Source organism: Polypterus senegalus, chromosome 18, assembly GCF_016835505.1.
Source record: "Polypterus senegalus isolate Bchr_013 chromosome 18, ASM1683550v1, whole genome shotgun sequence".
Classification (NCBI taxonomy): domain Eukaryota; kingdom Metazoa; phylum Chordata; class Cladistia; order Polypteriformes; family Polypteridae; genus Polypterus; species Polypterus senegalus.
Genome location: NC_053171.1, coordinates 54,770,580 through 54,790,518, shown reverse-complemented (window position 1 = coordinate 54,790,518; position 19,939 = coordinate 54,770,580). Strand labels below are relative to the sequence as shown.

The 19,939-nt window shown below is 38.2% G+C and overlaps 1 protein-coding gene across 1 annotated transcript in view; it reads left to right on the top strand.

Annotated features, from left to right (window-relative positions):
* cdan1 (codanin 1) overlaps positions 1-18,524 on the top strand; it is a 133,759-nt gene extending 115,235 nt beyond the window's left edge. Inside the window, exons 22-28 of the mRNA XM_039741475.1 lie at positions 4,894-4,972; positions 6,225-6,421; positions 12,817-12,924; positions 14,193-14,256; positions 15,044-15,234; positions 15,511-15,618; positions 17,747-18,524. Of these exons, the coding sequence (XP_039597409.1) occupies positions 4,894-4,972; positions 6,225-6,421; positions 12,817-12,924; positions 14,193-14,256; positions 15,044-15,234; positions 15,511-15,618; positions 17,747-17,833 (834 nt within the window). The 3' untranslated portion in view covers positions 17,834-18,524. The remainder of the gene's footprint in view (positions 1-4,893; positions 4,973-6,224; positions 6,422-12,816; positions 12,925-14,192; positions 14,257-15,043; positions 15,235-15,510; positions 15,619-17,746) is intronic.
* The last annotated feature ends 1,415 nt before the right edge of the window (positions 18,525-19,939 follow it).

The following is a 19,939-nucleotide window of genomic DNA, read 5'->3' as shown; positions in this document are numbered from 1 at the left end:
GGTTATCCCTATTGCTTGTACACTTTTTTCTACCACATCTTGTCCTTCCCTTCGCCTCTCTATCAATGTGCTTGGACACAGAGCTCTGTGAACAGCCAGCCTCTTTAGCAATGACCTTTTGTGTCTTGCCCTCCTTGTGCAAGGTGTCAATGGTCGTCTTTTGGACAACTGTCAAGTCAGTAGTCTTCCCTATGATTGTGTAGCCTACAGAACTAGACTGATAGACCATTTAAAGGCTTTTGCAGGTGTTTTGAGTTAATTAGCTGATTAGAGTGTGGCACCAGGTGTCTTCAATATTGAACCTTTTCACAATATTCTAATTTTCCGAGATACTGAATTTGGGACTTTCATTAGTTGTCAGTTAAAATAATCAAAATTAAAAGAAATAAACATTTGAAATACATCAGTCTGTGTGTAATAAATGAATCTAATATACAAGTTTCAATTTATGAATGGAATTACTGAAATAAATCAACTTTGTCATGATATTCTAATTTTATGACTGGCACCTGTGTGTATAACATACATATATATATATATATATACATATACATATATATATATATATATATATATACATATACATATGTATATATGTATATGTATATATATATGTATATATGTACAGTAATCCCTCCTCGATCGCGGGGGTTACGTTCCAGAACCCCCCGCGATAGACGAAAATCCGCGAAGTAGAAACCATATGTTTGTGTAATTATTTTTATATATTTTAAGCCCTTATAAACTCTCCCACAATGTTAACATTATTAGAGCCCTCTAGACATGAAATAACACCCTTTAGTCAAAAGTTTAAACTGTCCTCCATGACAAGACAGAGATGACAGTTCTTTCTCACAATTAAAAGAATGCAAATAGATCTTCTTCTCTTCAGGAGCAGAGAATTTCAGAGGGTGAGAGAGAGAGCGCTCGCAAAGAAAAGCAAACAATCAAAAAATCAATACGTGTGCTTTTATGTTTGCCGGCATTTTTTACAGGAGCGTCAGTATCTTCTAAGCAAACAGTCCCTCTGCTCACATCTCCTCTGTCAGGCGCAGAGAACGTCAGAGAGAGAGAGAGAGAAAGCGAGATTAAAGCAAACAATCAAAAAATCAATACGTGTGCTTTTGAATATGCAGAGCAGCGCAATAAAGCGGCATTTTTTAGAGGAGCGTCAGTATCTTTTAAGCAAACAGCCTCTGTGCAAACAGCCCCTCCATCAGGCGCAGAGAATGTCAGAGAGGGTGAGAGAGAGGCAGAGACAAGCAAACAATCAAGCTCCGCGCAGGATGCATATCTTATAGCATTGAGTTTTAGTTAATATGTAATACATGCTCTGATTGGGTAGCTTCTAAGCCATCCGCCAATAGCGTCCCTTGTATGAAATCAACAGGGCAAACAAACTGAGGAAGCATGTAGCATAAATTAAAAGACCCACTGTCTGCAGAAATCCGCGAACCAGCGAAAAATCTGTGATATATATTTAGATGTGCTTACATTTAAAATCCGCGATAGAGTTAAACCGCGAAAGTCGAAGCGCGATATAGTGAGGGATTACTGTATATGTATATATATATATATATATATATACTGCTCAAAAGAATTAAAGGAACACTTTTTAATCAGAGTATAGCATAAAGTCAATGAAACTTATGGGATATTAATCTGGTCAGTTAAGTAGCAGAGGGGGTTGTTAATCAGTTTCAGCTGCTGTGGTGTTAATGAAATTAACAACAGATGCACTAGAGGGGCAACAATGAGATGACCCCCAAAACAGGAATGGTTTAACAGGTGGAGGCCACTGACATTTTTCCCTCCTCATCTTTTCTGACTGTTTCTTCACTAGTTTTGCATTTGGCTACAGTCAGTGTCACTACTGGTAGCGTGAGGCGATACCAGGACCCTAAGACTGTTGGAAAGTTCAATATGGCGGCCGACACTGGCGTCATACCACTGACATAAATACGTACATCAGTTTCGGTTAGCGCAGGGAAGCCGCCTACCAAATTTCGTGAAGATGGGGCCATAAATAAGAAAGTTCAACATGGCGAACGTTGTCGACCGTTATGACCGTTACGTGTAGAATTTCAAAATGAAACCTGCTTAACTCTTGTAAGTAGGCTGTAAGGAATGAGCCTGCCAAATTTCTGCCTTCTACCTACACGGGAAGTTGGAGAATTAGTGACGTTGGAAAGTTCAATATGGCGGCCGACAGTGGCGTCATACCACCGAAATAAGTGCATTACATCGGTTTCGTTTAAGCGCGGGAAGCCGCCTACCAAATTTCGTGAAGATGGGGTCAGCCTTCTACCTACACGGGAAGTTGGAGAATTAGTGACGTTGGAAAGTTCAGTATGGCGGCTGACAGTGGCATCATACAACCGACATAAGTACGTACATCGGTTTCGATTAGTGCAGGGAAGCCGCCTACCAAATTTCGTGAAGATGGGGCCATAAATAAGAAAGTTCAACATGGCAGACGTTGTCGACCGTTATGACCGTTACGTGTAGAACTTCGAAACGAAACCTGCTTAACTTTTGTAAGTAAGCTGTAAGGAATAAGCCTGCCAAATTTCAGCCTTCTACCTACACGGTATGTTGGAGAATTAGTGATGAGTCAGTCAGTCAGTGAGGGTTTTGCCTTTTATTATTATAGATGCTTACATTTAAAATCTGCGATAGAGTGAAGCTGTGAAATTCGAAGCGCGATATAGAGGGATATAGCGAGGGATCACTGTATATATCTGTGTGTGTGTGTGTATATAGTATATATATAGTATATATATATATACTAGCAAAATACTTACGCTTCGCATGCGGAGAAGTAGTGTGTTAAAGAAGTTACATATGAAAAAGAAGAGGAAACATTTTAAAAAATAACGTAACATGATTGTCAATATAATTGTTTTGTCACTGTTATGAGTGTTGCTGTCGTCAAGGATTTGATTATCATTATTTCTTTCAATCAGGTTCGTATTTGGAGGATGTGTTGTGTTCAAGTTTTATTCCGTTTTTGTCAACCGTTGGAAAGATAACAGGTTTCATTCATCGAAGTGTTCACTACCCAAATTGGTACTCGTGAATCTAAGATGTTTAACAGGCACTCCCGGTATTAAGTTGTGGATTTGCCTGCGAATATTTAGCGGCAGCGTGTCTATGAACTTAATTTAAACTTAAGGTTTACACCTTGCTTTCCTATTGATATGTGTTCAAAGGCTTGTTCAGATTCAGAGGGTTGTTCCTTTCTTACTGCATCAATAAAAAGCTCGTCTTCCTCTTTATCTGAGACATCACACACTGCATGCAAGGGTTTACCTTTCCCAGTCCTGCAAAGTCAGTTCACATGAGCCGCTCGGAGTACATGCATCGAAGGTTCTCAGCTGTGCTTGTGCTATGTCGTGCAATCTTGTGATGTCCTCGGCTTTATTTAATTTTAGCTAAGACCTGGCACTTAAATGTGTCTTTCGCACTTTCGCTGAGTTTGTGCCAAACACTAGTCTATTCCTGACCATCTCATCTTCGTTTGCATAAGCACAGTCCTTCACCCGCGAATATTTAGTGGCAGCGTGTCTATTGGATTGCTGCTGACGGACGGCCTTATACGGGCAGGCACTCAATTACGTGTGAGGCGTGACGGTGAGGGATGCAACTCTGCCTCACACGGCGAGCGAACTGCAGGCTATGGCCGTATATATGTATGTAAGAAGGTTCCAGTTATGACCGTTACGCATAGAATTTCGAAATGAAACCTGCCCAACTTTTGTAAGGAAGCTGTAAGGAATGAGCCTGCCAAATTTCAGCCTTCCACCCACACGGGAAGTTGGAGAATTAGTGATGAGTCAAGGAGTGAGTGTATATGTATATATATATGTGTGTGTGTGTGTGTATATATATATATATATATATATATATGTATATGTATATATGTATATATATGTATATGTATATATGTATATGTATATATGTATATGTACGTATGTATGTATGTGTATAGATATATGTATATCTCGAAGCAGTCCTCTCGAAATCATTAAATACGACTTTATGTCATCCAGAGAGCGGGACGATGGGAGGAGGTGGAGGCCATGTGGGCTCCGGCTTTACCGCTTCTGCTGCCGCCAGTCACGTCTTGGTCTCTGGTAGCTCCTGTTTTGTGAGTGCCTGCTCCAGCTTCATAGCTTTATAGGGGTTTCTGGCCCCGTATACTATAAAGAATTGATGGTCAGTGTTTGCTTTTCCAAGGTTACAACAGACAAAGATGGTAGCGAATGGGAACAATTTATGGGGTGGGACCGGAAGCAGGCAGATGGAATGCTGGGAAGGAACCGTGGTGGTGGGTGGGAATCATGACGTCATCAGAAGGGGACCAGAGGGAAGGAAGGGGACCCAGAAGTGGCTGGGTTCTGTTACCGAGTCTGGTTAAATTCAAGACGGTGGTGCTTCATTCTTTCTGTGGAAATAAAGAAAGGGAGGTTAGTACCCTGCCATTGTCCCCTGGCACGGTATGCTACGTTGCTCATTGGGTGTTTAAGTGGCTCCCTATGTGCTGGTGCGTGACTATCTATCTATCTATCTATCTATCTATCTATCTATTTATGTATGTATAAAAATTAAATTATCTTTTAGTGACAAAATAAAAAGCAGACATCTTTAAATCTAGTTTAACATGAAAGGATGTACAGTATAGTACAATGTTGGATTTTGTTTTTTTTGTTTTTTTTGTTTTTTTTGGAATGTAGATATATTGTGTCAGTAGATATTTGGGAGACTTCTCAGCAGAATCCTGTCCTTTTTTCATAATATTTAAGGTCAGACTGCCATAGTGATATGCCATTTAGATGTCCTGTAGTCTCTTATAACCAGAGTGCTGATTCTCACTGCTTCAACCTGTGCTAGGTCCTGAAGACGGCTCAAGATATTGCTATACGCATGGCCACAGAGAAAGCTTGCACCTGGCTTGCAGCAAACATTACAGGTGAGTAATATTTAATATGTGAACTCCTAATGTAAAACTAAAATTAATACTCTAAAATTAAACTTGATTACTTTAGCAAGTTTTTTTTGTTATTTTCAATTTTTATTATTTTATCTTCAACATAGCAGCTTCTCAATAATACATATTGTAGGACACATATTGTAGGCTGTACTAAATTATTTTTTTTCTGTTTTCCCTTTTTCTGGAAATTTAAAGAGACAATTAAAGGAGGCAGATTACAACACACAGACACTGTAATTAAAAATACAAATTAACTTCTTTGTATTTTAAAGCATTTTTTAATATTCTTTGTGTTGGCAGGAGCTAAAAGCTACAGGAGGAGTAGAATTCACACTTTGTTATTTGTAACTCTGACTGTTTAAATGTCTTAAATTGCCTTAAGTAATAACAAGCCAGAATGAAGCACTGTGTAATTATGTTTTTGAAAATCTTTATTTTTATGCTTCATATCTGAGTAGAGTAGAGAACCATCTGCTTGGATTTGGAGAAGGTATAAAGAGAGAAATGTTATAGTGTGAATGTGTACGAAAGTTGGCTGTCCTTAATGTGTCTGCTACATTTATTGTCATATTTTTAAAATTGCTGATTCCATCAAAAGAAAGTGTTGATGTCTTACATCTGTGCAAAATATAAAACTTTGGTTAGGGTGTCATTGAATTCATGATACCTTTCAATATCTTACACATCATCTTCAGTTCATCAACAGGCATTTCTATTTTAGTGCTTATTGGTTTCAAACAGTGCAGTAATGTTTTTTTTTGTTGTTGTTGTGATGCTGTGCCCTTGGATGAGAAAGAAGGGTCTGTGCAATATTCTGCCTGCACTGGATTTTAACACTTTGACTCTTTTTTCCAGTCAGCCTTGAATGTAGTACACAGTGAGTGAGTATAATTATGCAGTGAAAGACAAGATGGTGCTCTTATTGGTTAAATGTGTAAATATACTGAAACCTCTCTTATAGTATATTGATGGGGTCAGAGTTTTAACTCTTGAGTTTTGACATATTTAAGTGGCTTAGTAACCCCTGTACACAGCTTGACCACTTTGCAGTAATGTTTATTAGGAGCCAAGTGTAATTGCAGTTGGTTTATATTATTAAAAAAAAAACACTCTGATTTCAGTCTCAGGATGTTTTGTAGTAGTAATACGTCCAGGCATAGACAACACAATTGGTACAGAGAAATTATGTCACAGGTTTACTGTTGAGAATTTTTTCCCCTTATTTAAACAGCCTTGACAAAGCGAGAGCTGAAATCTGCCTATGATCGGCTCGTTAAAGCTCAGCGACCAACAGGAGATGGCGAAGCTGAGACTTCTAGAGAGTTTTTAACTTTGCAAATGAGCAAGCTGGAAGAAAATGGGGTTGACTGCCCAGTGGGTTGTGAACATAAAGTTTCACTCCCATCAGAGCTCATCATTGCCCTAAAGGTAAGCAGAGCCTATTGGATTATACTCATTTTCACTGTCCTAGGATATATTTTTGTTTACATATTTCAACACTTTTGGAGTTTATCCCTAGAATTAGATAAGTATATGAGGTTTGGCAACATGGAAGGAGGAACCGGGAGAGCTGCACTTCTTTTCCCTGGGCATCCGGAGGGTCCTTGATCCCTGAGGGACAGCACTTCTGGGACACCAGGAAGTGCTGACAGACCAGGGATGGTTTATGCCCGGTGTGCTTCTGGTTGCAAGGGCAGCACTTCCGCCATATGGGGAGTGCTACCGGAAGTTCATTGTCAGGCACCTTGAGCACATCTGGGACAAGATAAAAAGGGCCACCTCACTCCATTCGGGGAGAGTCGGAGTCGTGTGGACAAGGATGGAGCTTGCAAGACAGGAGTGGAGGTGGTCCAAAGGACCAAGGACTGAGAGCAAACTGTAAATAGTTGTGTAAATAAACGTGTGTGTGTGTGTTGGACATTCCAGTGTCATGTCTGTCTGTGGCCGGGCTAGCTTTTACACAATTTTTGAAAAAATAAAAAGTTATATTAAATGCCATGTGTAGCCTTCCATATAATATGTGGAAAACTGTTTTTAAATTTAAAATTAACCTGTTTAACAAAACTTATAAAAACTCCAGGGCAACTGAAAGGTTACGGATATGAGTGTGCTCACCAGTAAAAAAAACAAGTTATGTGGTCTTGTGAACTTATGGTAGGTTTTTGAGAGGTTTAAATTTCTTTTGAAATTTGTTTTTTATGCAGTAGTTTGCCTGTGTACTTGCTATGGATTAATAATTATCATTTTTGAACTCTCCTTAGCTGTCTCATTGTGGTGGACTTGCCACTGTTTTCAAACGTTTGTTTCTGTGTCAGAGCCTTACTAGGTGTCCATTTAGTAGCTTTGAACTGCAGCTTTTCAAAGTGTATAGCTCTTTTCTTTGCTGTGTGCTGTGGTTTATAGTCCTTCTGTAATTAATAATGCGTTCGTTTCTGAGTTTTCTCATCTCTTAGTCAATGTTATTCTCTCCTATGCTAAAGTGCTTATTGTTGCTGATTTTAACATCCATGTTTGTTGTCAAGCTAAACCTTTTAGTTAATGACTTTTTATCATTATTGGATTCATTTGATTTTATCCAGCATATTATGTTTATTGTTTATTTTATTGTAAAGCACTTTGGCTACAGCATTAGTGATATTAGAACATTAGAACAATCTAGACAAGAACAGGCCATTCAGCCCAACAAAGCTCGCCAGTCCTATCCACTTGTTTCCTCCAAGAAAACATCAAGTCGAGTTTTGAAAGTCCCTAACGTCTTACTGTCTACCACACTACTTGGTAGCTTATTCCAAGTGTCTATCGTTCTTTGTGTAAAGAAAAACTTCCTAATGTTTGTGCGAAATTTACCCTTAACAAGTTTCCAACTGTGTCCCCGTGTTCTTGATGAACTCATTTTAAAATACAAGTCTCGATCCACTGTGCTAATTCCCTTCATAATTTTAAACACTTCAATCATGTCACCTCTTAATCTTCTTTTGCTTAAACTGTAAAGGCTCAGCTCTTTTAATCTTTCCTCATAATTCAACCCCTGTAGCCCAGGAATCAGCCTAGTCACTCTTCTCTGGACCTTTTCTAGTGCTGCTATGTCCTTTTTGTAGCCTGGAGACCAAAACTGCACATAGTACTCAAGATGAGGCCTCACCAGTGCATTATAAAGGTTGAGCATAACCTTATTGGACTTGTACTCCACAGATCATGCTATATAACCTAAGATTCTGTTTGTCTTCTTAATGGCTTCTGAACACTGTTGGGAAGTTGATAGCTTGGAGTCCGCTATGACTCCTAAATCTTTCTCTTAAGGTGTACTCTCGATTTTCCGACCGCCCATTGTGTATTAAAACCTAATATTTTTACTTCCTATGTGTAATACTTTACATTTACTGACATTAAATTTCATCTGCCACAAATCTGCCCAAGCCTGTATGCTATCCAAGTCCTTCTGTAATGATATAATTTAAATATTTACAATATAAATATTATTTTAAATGTGCTCTTTAAATAAATTGACACTGATGCAGTGTGTGCCTATTTGACTTCACACTGACGATACTGAAACATTTACTTAATTGTTGCTTACGTTTCATTACAAACTACATGCAAGTACACTTTAAGCTAACATTCATATCGTAATTGATGTGACTGAAAGCGAATCTGAAAAACTGATTTAGAAAAGTGTGTTGTGGTCTCTGAAGATTACCAATAACAATTTTTTGTTGCCTTGTGTTATTAGACTTGTTTTGTAAACAGTATTTTGAATAATATGATAAAAAGAGAATACACTTTCTTTTGCCACCTTCTTTTAACATTGGGCTTCAATTCAGAACATTCCATCCAGCCCATCTGGGCAGAGCTGAAGTAATAATAATAATACATTTTATTTATATAGCGCCTTTCCCATGCTCAAGGCACTTAAAGAATATAAGAAAGAATGGCAGGGTATACAGCGTATAGCATAGTACAAAGCAAATAAATAAATAAAGAAGATTAAGACAGTAAATTCAGAGAAAGCCTAACAGACAACAGAATTGATGGTCTAGCACACACACAGGTTACATGAGCATCTTGACATAGAGAGAAACCGAGAGAAGGGTAATAAAGTCAAAGAGAGCTAAAAGCCTTCCTGAACAGATGAGTTTTGAGTTGTTTTTTAAAAGAATTCATGGAGTCAGCTGATCTGATTAATTTCGGTAGGTCATTCCAGAGTCTGGGTGCTATACAGCTGAAGGCCCTGTCACCCATGGAGTGTAGATTAGTGTGGGGCACAACAAGATTGCCAGAATCAGAGGACCTTAGTGGGTGGGCAGGCACATAGTGATGGAGAAGGTCACTGATGAGTTTGGTGCGAGGTTATTTAAGGCTTTGTAGGTTATTAGTAGGATTTTATATTCGATTTCTTAAGACACAGGGAGCCAGTGAAGATGGAGCAGGATGGGTGTGATGTGCTTGCTGCTGCTGGTTCGAGTGAGGACTCTTGCAGCTGAGTTTTGAATAAGCTGGAGCTGTGATATAAGATTAGATGGGGCACCTGCCAGCAGTGAATTACAATAATTTATTCGGGATGTGATAAAAGCATGGACAGGTTTCTCAGCATTAGAAAAGGAGAGGAAGGGCGAACACGGGATATGTTACGGAGGTGAAAGTAAGAAAGTTTCTTAATGTGATTTATGTGGGTGGAGTAAGAAAGGGAGGAATCAAAAATGACACCAAGATTCTTTGCAGTAGAGGCAGGTCTGATGAGATCACCGCCAAGATGGACTGGGAAGGAGCTCATTTTATTAAGTTGCATTTTAGTCCCAATTTGCAGGAGTTCAGTTTTGTTGCAATTTAATTTTAAAGAGTTCTGCTCCATCCAGGTTTTAATTTCACTAAGGCAGGTTGTGAGCTGAGAAAGCTCTGATAAAGTTCCACTTTTAATATTGAAGTAGAGTATCATCTGCATAAAAATGATAGCCCAGTCCATAGCTACGAATAATATGGCCAAGGGGAAGCATATAAATACAGAAGAGAAGAGGGCCAGGACAGAGCCCTGAGGAACTCCTTGTGTGACTGGCGCTGAGCTGGATCTGCTGTTGCCAAGACTAACAAACTCTTGCCTATCAGTCAGATAGGACTTGAACCACTGGAGGGCAGTGCCAGAGATACCCAGCATGTTCTCCATTCTGACAGTAGAATGTCATGTCTGACAGTGTCAAATGCTGCACTGAGGTCTAATAGAATTAATATGCTGGTTTGTCCAGAGTCTGCTGCCATAAGCAAATCATTGGTTACCCGTAGCAGAGCAGTTTCACAGCTGTGCTGCACCCTGAAACCAGACTGAAAGGGTTCCATCAAATTATTAGACGTTAAGTAATTGGTGAGCTGGGAAGCTACAACACGCTCAAGAGCTTTTGACAGGAAAGGTAAGTGGGAAATAGGCCGAAAGTTGTTAAGACTGTCAACATCAAAACCAGACTATTTTAACATTGGGGTTACAGAAGCGATTTTAAAAGTGAGCGCACAGAGCCAGTGTCAAGGGATGAGTTTATTATTGTTGTAACAGTCGGGATTATGGCATGAAGGCAGGATTTAAGTAGTGTGCTGGGGATGGGGTCCAGTACACAAGTAGTCGGCCTCATCTTACAAAGCAGGTTATTAACAAACACAGATGTGACTGGTGAGAACTTAGAGAAGGAGCTGGATGGAGTGGGAAAACAGGGAGAGATATAAACAGATGATGTATTTATGTTAGTTGAATTATTTAGATCTTTAATTTTGTTACGGAAAAGTGGAGGAAATCCTCACAGACTTCAGTAGAAGAGGTAGTTGGGCCAGATGCAGGTTCGAGTAGTTTATTAACTACAGAAAACAAAACCCTTGGGTTATCGTGGCCACTTTCTATTATTCTGCCATAGTGGGTGTTCTTAGCAGCAGTTAGTGCTTCTCTGTAAGCTCTTTGGTGGTCAGAGAAAGCCTGGATGTGCACGGTGAGGCCAGTCTTACGTGACATTCTCTCAAGGCGTCGGCCAGCTGCTTTCATAGATCGCAATTCTGAGTTATACCAAGGAGCTGAACGTTTAAAGGAAACCTCCTTATGTTTTAAAGGAGCTGTTTTATCTAATGCTGAATGAAGGGCTGAGTTATAGTGGTCAACAAGACTATTTAGTGTTGACGGAATAGGTGCAGACAGTAAAAGATCAGAAATGGATCCAGAAAGGATAGAGGGACAAATATTTTTTAAGGTTTCTGTAAGAAATTTGTTGTTTACAGGTAAGAGGAGGTAAAGGCAGTGAGACAGTGAAAAATACTGCTTTATGGTCCGAGAGTCCCAAATCAGTGCTGTAAATATTGGCAACAGATAGTCCAGAAGTGCAGATCAGATCCAATATATGACCACCAGAGTGGGTGGGAAAATCAACATGTTGTGTCAAGTCAAAACAGTCCAGTAAGGATAGGAATTCATTTCTCAGTTTAGATGTAGTAGTGTCAATATGGACGTTGAAATCACCAAGAAGGATAATTCTCCGAGAGTGTCAAGAAATGAACAACATATAACAAGCTTGCCAATGATCCTGTTGTGACAGAGACTCGTTTTCTTTTGTTGCTGATATTGAACTTGCCTGTACAGCAGCTTGTGTGTGCGAAGTGTCTTTTTTTTTTTTTAATTTTTGCTGTTTTAAGGTTTGTTTCTGTAATAGCAATAGGATGCTAAATAAAAGGAGCCTGTTTTTTTCAGTGCGGGTTTTTAACCTCTTGTAACACACATGGCATAGCTAGCAGTCTCTTGAGAACATAGGCTTAATGTGCAAACTCTGCATGTGTGGTGCCCAGGCTAGGATTTGAACACAGGCCAAGAGTGCTAACTACTGCATGAGTGGATTACCCACTTCTTAAACAGGACAACTTTTTTGAAGTGTTTCTAGCTTTCACCCTAGTTTAAGTACAGATACATCATAGTGTTTTATCATATCCTCTGATTCAATAAATGCTACAATCACTAGGCTTTAAGTGTAGCCTTTCACACAAGTGACCTTTTTTTGTGTATTGTGTACCAAATTACTGTATAGTGTGGAGGCCCATTGTTTATTAATGCTAATAGGACAGCTTCAGGGAAGTGGGGCACTGTGTCTTGCCACTGCTGTAACGGAACATCAAATTTTGTATGAGAGCCTTTTTCCATTAGATGAAATTGGGGTACCTAGAATAAACCAATATACTGTATATTCTGGGAGATGGTGCACATTTCATACAGCCAATGATGACACATTAAGACATTAGTTGTCATCCTATGCCAAGATGCCTCTTGGTATCTCTACTGTCTTTGTTATTTGCAGAAAACAAGATGTGTTTGGATTCATCATCTTGTCGTTTTTGGCATTTACGATTGCAATTAGCAGTTAAGATTGACACAACTTGGATGGTCAAGAAAATTTTCAGAAAGCAAGAGAATGGTGTTAAAAGGTCACTCAGCGATATCTGCCCAGTCCTTTGGAACACAAACCATTGTTAAATCAAGGGACTCTGGATTTAACCCTGGCTTAGGTGCATCTGAAAGTTTCCAATAATCTTTTTCTCTGTGACCTAATGGACTTGGCAGATTGAGAAAATAGATGAATATCACCCTTGTCCATATTTCATAACCAAGAATGTTGAGTACATTTTTCATTGTTTATTATTTGGTTACAATACTTCACTTACTCTATGAAACCTTATGAATTGACACTCTCTTAAGACTAAGTTGAAACAACCATTTACCCCATCTTCCACAATAGAGTTGAAGGACAAAAAGGTACAATCTTCTGTCTCTATTTTGCATGTCATTAGTCCCTGCATTTCATTGTTTACAGGAGGTGCTGTGTGTATCTCTGGGCCCACGGAAAGAAGAAGAACATGTTGATTACATGAATCTCCATGACCTTCTACATAATATCAGAGGGACACTTACCTGCAGAAAGGTGATTTAACTTTCTAGGTACAATTTTACTTGTTATAGAAGTTCTACATTTTATGTTGGTACATACAACTACTACCACAGTTTTTTATGCCCCAGGTAAAACAGCAGGAAATATACATTTCTGTAATGTTTGTTTTTTCTATTATAATGTGATTGGAGACTGATGAAAAGTTAATTTCTGGTTCCATTTAGTTAAATTTCAGCTCCTAATTGCAGCATATATAACGTGACATGAAAAATGCTTTGAATGCTTAGAAAACATATTCTAGATTTATTGTGGTCACTTCAGCAAAAAACAGAAATCCTGCTGAATAAACTGAATATACCCTCGCATTATTTTTTAAATCACTTATGTTGCAGCATTTTAGGGTGGTAAATACTGTGCATATTTGATCAAGACTTGTTAATCAATTAGAGTAAAATGTGACAAGAGATATACTGTATAAATGTAGATATACACATCACATTGATTGTTCAGATTATGTTCAGGGATGCATAAAACTAAGTCTTTTGAAATTTCAGTGTCACTGCTGTAATTTCTCTTGAACAACTCTATTAAAAATATTAAGAGAACACTATACTAAACTAACAAGCTTTTGTTCTTGATATAAATAGTGAGAGTTACGTTACATCAGAGCAGGGTTGGTAAACCCCTTATAATTAATGTCTGCTTCCCCCACTAATTGTATTAGTCTGAATTTTAGGAAGTCCATCCTTTTTGTGATCTTAGTGAACTTGATGATATTAATTTGTATATATATAGTGAGCCACTAGGGGTGTACCGCCACCCTAACTTAAACAGGCAGGAGACAAGTTTTGTCACACTCCACACTTTTATTTACAGTTTTTACCACAATACCAGTAAGCACAATGCAACACCACTAACACCATTCAGTCCCTTCTACCTCCAGTCCTTCTCCCTCTACTCCTCTTCAGGCTTTGTCCTCTCCTTCCATCTCTGGCCACTTATGGAGTGAGGTGGCTCCTTTTTATAAGGCACCTGGAGTCCACACTTCTTCTGGCCACACTTCTGGGTGTGGCGGAAGCATGACCAAATAAGGCCCTGGAAAGGTCCATGTGCCCCCTGGCGTTGGCCATGGGTTCAAACAGGGTTGAGCCTCCATGCTTATAACCTGTGGCCCCACTGAAACTCTGCTTGTTAGAAATGAAAGAACTAGCTGCAGGAGAAAATAGTTAAGAAATCATTTTAGTCTGTAAAAATTGGTCTGTTCTCATTAAGAAAATCTGTCTTGTTTTATTTTTATTTAGTTCATCTTGCCTGTTCCTGAACAAATGTTGGCTCGGTGTACTGTGATGCTGGCTTGTGAACTGGGTAAGGAAATGTGAGATCTTTTTCATATAGACCTCTAAGGAGGATCTCAGATGCCATATATTTAGTTTACTTTGTTTACATGAATCAATGGTCCTCTAATTGCTTTTTATTTTGAGACCATTTCATACTGCACTTGGTGCTTTTTCCTTTTTTAATTTTTGTTTTCAGTAGTGTGCAACTGTTTATGTCTACTTTTGCTTTTCTGAAAACGTTTAAATAGTCTGCTATAGAAACTATAGGTGTAGGCCATCTTTTATACTTGTTTTGCATATTTGTTTTAAAGCCCCTTTGCTTTACATACCATTAGATTGTTTTTGTAAGAGAAATAGGTAAATGATCAGGGATCCAAATTTAAAAATCATTTCTTTAAGAACTTAGAAAATATTAGTGAAAGGAGATACTGACTCTTTAAACAAGGTCATATTGTGATGTGGTAAAGCTAATTCTGAGGCAGTTACCTCCCTGACATACATTTCTCAAAAGTAATTTGACATGTAGCAAGTACTAGTTTTGCCACACCGTTTATGTACATGTTTTTGTATGTTCATCGTATGCTTTTTCAAATATGGGGAATGTGTGGTGCTTGCATTTTAAAATTACAGTTTGGAAATCGAAGTCTATAGTTTTGCTTGTATCAGGAAAATCCAAAAAGCTAACAAATTAATGATTTATGTCAGAATGTGTGTATATTTAATAGGTGGTCAACTGTTTTTAAAGTAAAGGACAGTTTTGTAGGAGTTCCTGAAATTAAATTCTCATTGCGAAGTGCATACATTGTGTTTTGTAGTGTCAGGCCAGCTTCCTCTGCTCTGTTCTGAGCTGCATGCAGATGAGAGGACCATCAGTCAGACACCAACTCGGATGCTTCTGAGGCAGTTGCTAAATCTGTGGAAAGAAAACTTCCACACTCTTATCCCTTTCCAGCTTCTCTTCAGCAATAAGAATGTAGCTTCTATACTAGAGGCTAGCAGCACAGAGGTAGTCTTTCACTGTTGTTTTTATTTTAAAATATATGACAGAATATTTTAGGATTTTACAATTGAGTGGGTAGATTATGTGTACTGTGTATTTTATAGTAGTTCATCTACTGTACAGTACACATATGTGATTAATTAAAACACTCAGCATGTAACTGATGTACAACCAGATAGTGTTTGAGACACAATGTAATATCTAAATCAATATTTCATAATTCATTATCAAAATTCGTAATATGCATTTAAACATAATTGATTCATCTTTACACACTTACAGTGGGGCCACTTCTTATACTTGATGTGTGAACTACAGAAGCAACAGCTGCTGGCAAAAGAAGAAGTGAAGCAACATTTGGAGTTTTTGCAGTCATCTTCCTGGCCCATGGTAAGTCATGGTACAGCAATAAAAAAAAAAAGCTGTATGCATTTAGCTTATATTATAAACAAATGTATTAAAATATATACTACAAACCAGGTTCCAAAAAAGTTGGGACACTATACAAATCGTGAATAAAAACTGAATGCAATGATGTGGAGGTGCCAACTTCTAATATTTTATTCAGAATAGAACATAAATCACGTAACAAAAGTTTAAACTGAGAAAATGTATCATTTTAAGGAAAAAATATGTTGATTCAGAATTTCATGGTGTCAACAAATCCCAAAAAAGTTGGGACAAGGCCATTTTCACCACTGTGTGGCATCTCCCCTTCTTCTTACAACACTCAACAGACGTCTGGGGACCGAGGAGACCAGTTTCTCAAGTTTAGAAATAGGAATGCTCTCCCATTCTTGTCTAATACAGACCTCTAACTGTTCAATCGTCTTGGGCCTTCTTTGTCGCACCTTCCTCTTTATGATGCGCCAAATGTTCTCTATAGGTGAAAGATCTGGACTGCAGACTGGCCATTTCAGTACCCGGATCCTTCTCCTATGCAGCCATGATGTTGTGATTGATTCAGATGTGGTCTGGCATTATCTTGTTGAAAAATGCAGGGTCTTCCCTGAAAGAGATGACGCCTGGATGGGAGCATATGTTGTTTTGGAACCTGAATATATTTTTCTGCATTGATGGTGCCTTTCCAGACATGCAAGCTGCCCATGCCACTCGCACTCATGCAACCCCATACCATCAGAGATGCAGGCTTCTGAACTGAGCGTTGATAACAACTTGGGTTGTCCTTGTCCTCTTTGGTCCGGATGACATGGCGTCCCAGATTTCCAAAAGAACTTCGAATCGTGACTCGTCTGACCACAGAACAGTCTTCCATTTTGCCACACTCCATTTTAAATGATCCCTGGCCCAGTGACAACGCCTGAACTTGTGGATCTTGCTTAGAAATGGCTTCTTCTTTGCACTGTAGAGTTTCAGCTGGCAACGGCGGATGGCACGGTGGATTGTGTTCACTGACAATGGTTTCTGGAAGTATTCCTGAGCCCATTCTGTGATTTCCTTTACAGTAGCATTCCTGTTTGTGGTGCAGTGTCGTTTAAGGGCCGGAGATCACGGGCATCCAGTATGGTTTTACGGCCTTGACCCTTACGCACAGAGATTGTTCCAGATTCTCTGAATCTTTTGATGATGTTATACACAGTTGATGATGATAGATGCAAAGTCTTTGCAATTTTTCGCTGGGTAACACCTTTCTGATATTGCTCCACTGTCTTTCTGCGCATCATTGTGGGAATTGGTGATCCTCTACCCATCTTAGCTTCTGAGAGACACTGCCACTCTGAGAAGCTCTTTTTATTCCCAATCATGTTGCCATTTGACCTAATTAGTGTTTATTGGTCTTCCAGCTCTTCGTTATGCTCAAATTTACTTTTTCCAGCCTCTTAATGCTACTTGTCCCAACTTTTTTGGGATTTGTTGACACCGTGAAATTTTGAATCAACATATTTTTCCTTTAAAATGATACATTTACTCGGATTAAACGTTTGATCTGTCATCTACGTTCTATTACAAATAAAATATTGACATTTGCCATCTCCTCATCATTGCATTCAGTTTTTATTCACAATTTGTTTAGTGTCCCAACTTTTTTGGAATCCGGTTTGTACTACTAGAGCCATGATAATATTAAGAGAGGTCCCACTTTTATTATCAGACTTGAGTGTGTTTTAATATCTAACCTTAATAAGAAACTGATGCAAAATTTATTTAACTCCCAGAAGTACAGTTTTTATTACATCTTAAAAAAGGCAATAATAATAATAGTTCCCAACAAAATACTGTATATGCTGTTCAAATTATATTACAAAACAAAGGTTTGTGTTCTTAAAAGTTTTTGTATATCAAGATGAATGCAGTTAAGTAAAAATAATATAAAAAACCATGCCATAGACTTCTAAAATAAACAGTAACTGAGAATGTTATTGACCTAAGTTTCAGGTAGGTTTGGCCCAACAATGGACATTTTATAACTTCTTTTAGATTGTTTTGGAAAGTATATATGTTTTATTGACGCTGAAATATGATCAACTATTTTCTTGTCTTTTTTGGGCATAAACAGGAGTTTCTTGTAAAAATTCAAGAGGCTTCCAGACAAATAGATCAAGCTGTGCAGGAACCACTTCAAAAACCCATTCTAAATTGTTAGGAGAAGAGTGTATCCAGGCAGAAGAGATGCTCTTTGAGCAAGCTGCTCACAAACGACTCTCTGAAATAAAAGCACTTTCCTGTATATTTCATACCAGATAGCCATTCAGTGGAAATTTTCCTTTGCACTTTCCAGCATATCACATGTACATCACGGTACCAAATCTTATTTTACATGCATTGGCAATGAACCTTATGTTAAATTTGCACATGGTCAACTGTTAGTCACTTTAAAAAAGTCACATACAAAATATTAAAGGATATCTTTTGGGCTTGTCTGGTAGCACATCCTATATTGAAAAGTGATAATGCACCTTAAAATTGTATCAAAATAATAAGCACTGTGATGTTTTTCCCACCAGCTTTATTTTTAAACGGAAAGCATATCTACTGTTTACTGGATTAAAAATCGGTAGTCTGACAGATGTCTGCTTCTTATTTAGCTGGTTTGCTTCATCTAACTGGATAGAACATTCATATAGGTGATTTCACAATACATGAAAAATTTAGACAGATCTGCATTTGGATTTCACCTAACCTCTCTCCTTCAGATGCTGTTGTTCACACGTTCATGTCTTGTTTTTTTCTGTGTAGATCCATATTGGACATACTGTATATATCAAAATTTGTAAATCCTTTAAGATAAGTTCACTTTGTAATCAAAGAAATAAAAGCTGTTGTACAAAACTGTTCTACTGTATCTGTTGAAATCTGCATGTTTTTAAAGAGTCTCAAAATCATGAGAATAAGTGCACTGGCAAATATTAATGAAACATTCCTGACTTGCATCAGAGGGTGCTGAAATAGGCTCCTCACAACCTTGGAAATGGAAAAGTGTGGCTCAGAAATTTGATTTTCATGTACAGTATTGTTTCAAATTGATTTTAACTGTAAGAATTTGATCTTCATCCATATCCTAATAATAGACTAAGTGATTCAGATTAAATAATATTGATATTGAGCTTTTTACTGGTTTTATTAAACACAGGGATTTAGCATTCACCATTTTTGTTTAAATGTACGAGTCTTTAAATTTAGAAACTTTTGGCAACTCCTATAAAAGTTCAGACTTATTGTAAAAATGTCTGTACCCGGTTATCTAATCCATGCTATGCTAATGCTTCATATTGTGCAGTCAAACCATCTAATCAAAGAACCTACTGCAAAATACTGAAACAGCAGCTAATGAGAGCAGCAGTTTGCTTTATACAAATCTCTTTATCCATTTAATTACTATTATTAAAAACCTCCATACAGAATATTTGATCTGCTTTAGCTTCCAGTTTGAGCCCATTTGCATTTCATCATGTTGGCTATACAAACAATTACAAAGACTTCAACATATAAGAACAAAGATGTAAGCAGAGAACACTTAAAATTGTCCATCTCATTATCTGTCTTTAGACTTTGTTTTATCTCCTAGGAAAAAGTACTTGGGATGAGCAATTGTTTTAACGCATTGAGCTTTGAATATGCTTTCAAATATCTTAAGGGTTTTGCCACTCCCTGGCTTCATGCTCAGTAGAAATACCCTTGAAAATTCTGTCTCTTTCTTGGAAAACTTGCATAACATTAGCAGGAAAGAATTATGTGCCAAATGTCACAATTCACATATGTTGTTCTCTGCCAAAGAAACTAGATCCACATAAGCTAGCATATTGCTCCAGTAACTCTAGAGAGGATGCTATCCCTTTGATCCTTTATATAATGCCGGCCCATCTGGAATTATGTGTGAATGCTATTTATAGCCTGTAGTTCTGCATTTAACACAACAATCTCCTCTAGGCTCATGTCCAACCTCAGGAACCTGCATCTGAACACTTCACTGTACAGCTAGATTTTTTTACTTCCTGATAGGAAGACCCCAGATGGTTTGAGTGGGTGGCTACACCTCATCATTGCTCACTCTCCAACACAGGTGCTCCAACAGGCTTTGCTCCGAGTCCTCTGCTGTATTCTTTCAACAAATATGACTACATGGCTGCACAAGACGCGAACATCTTTGTCAAGTTTGGTGATAACACAGCTGTGATAGGCCTGATATCTAACAGCAATGAGTAGGCTTATCTGGATTAAGTGGAGAGTCAGCACACTGGTGTTAGGACAA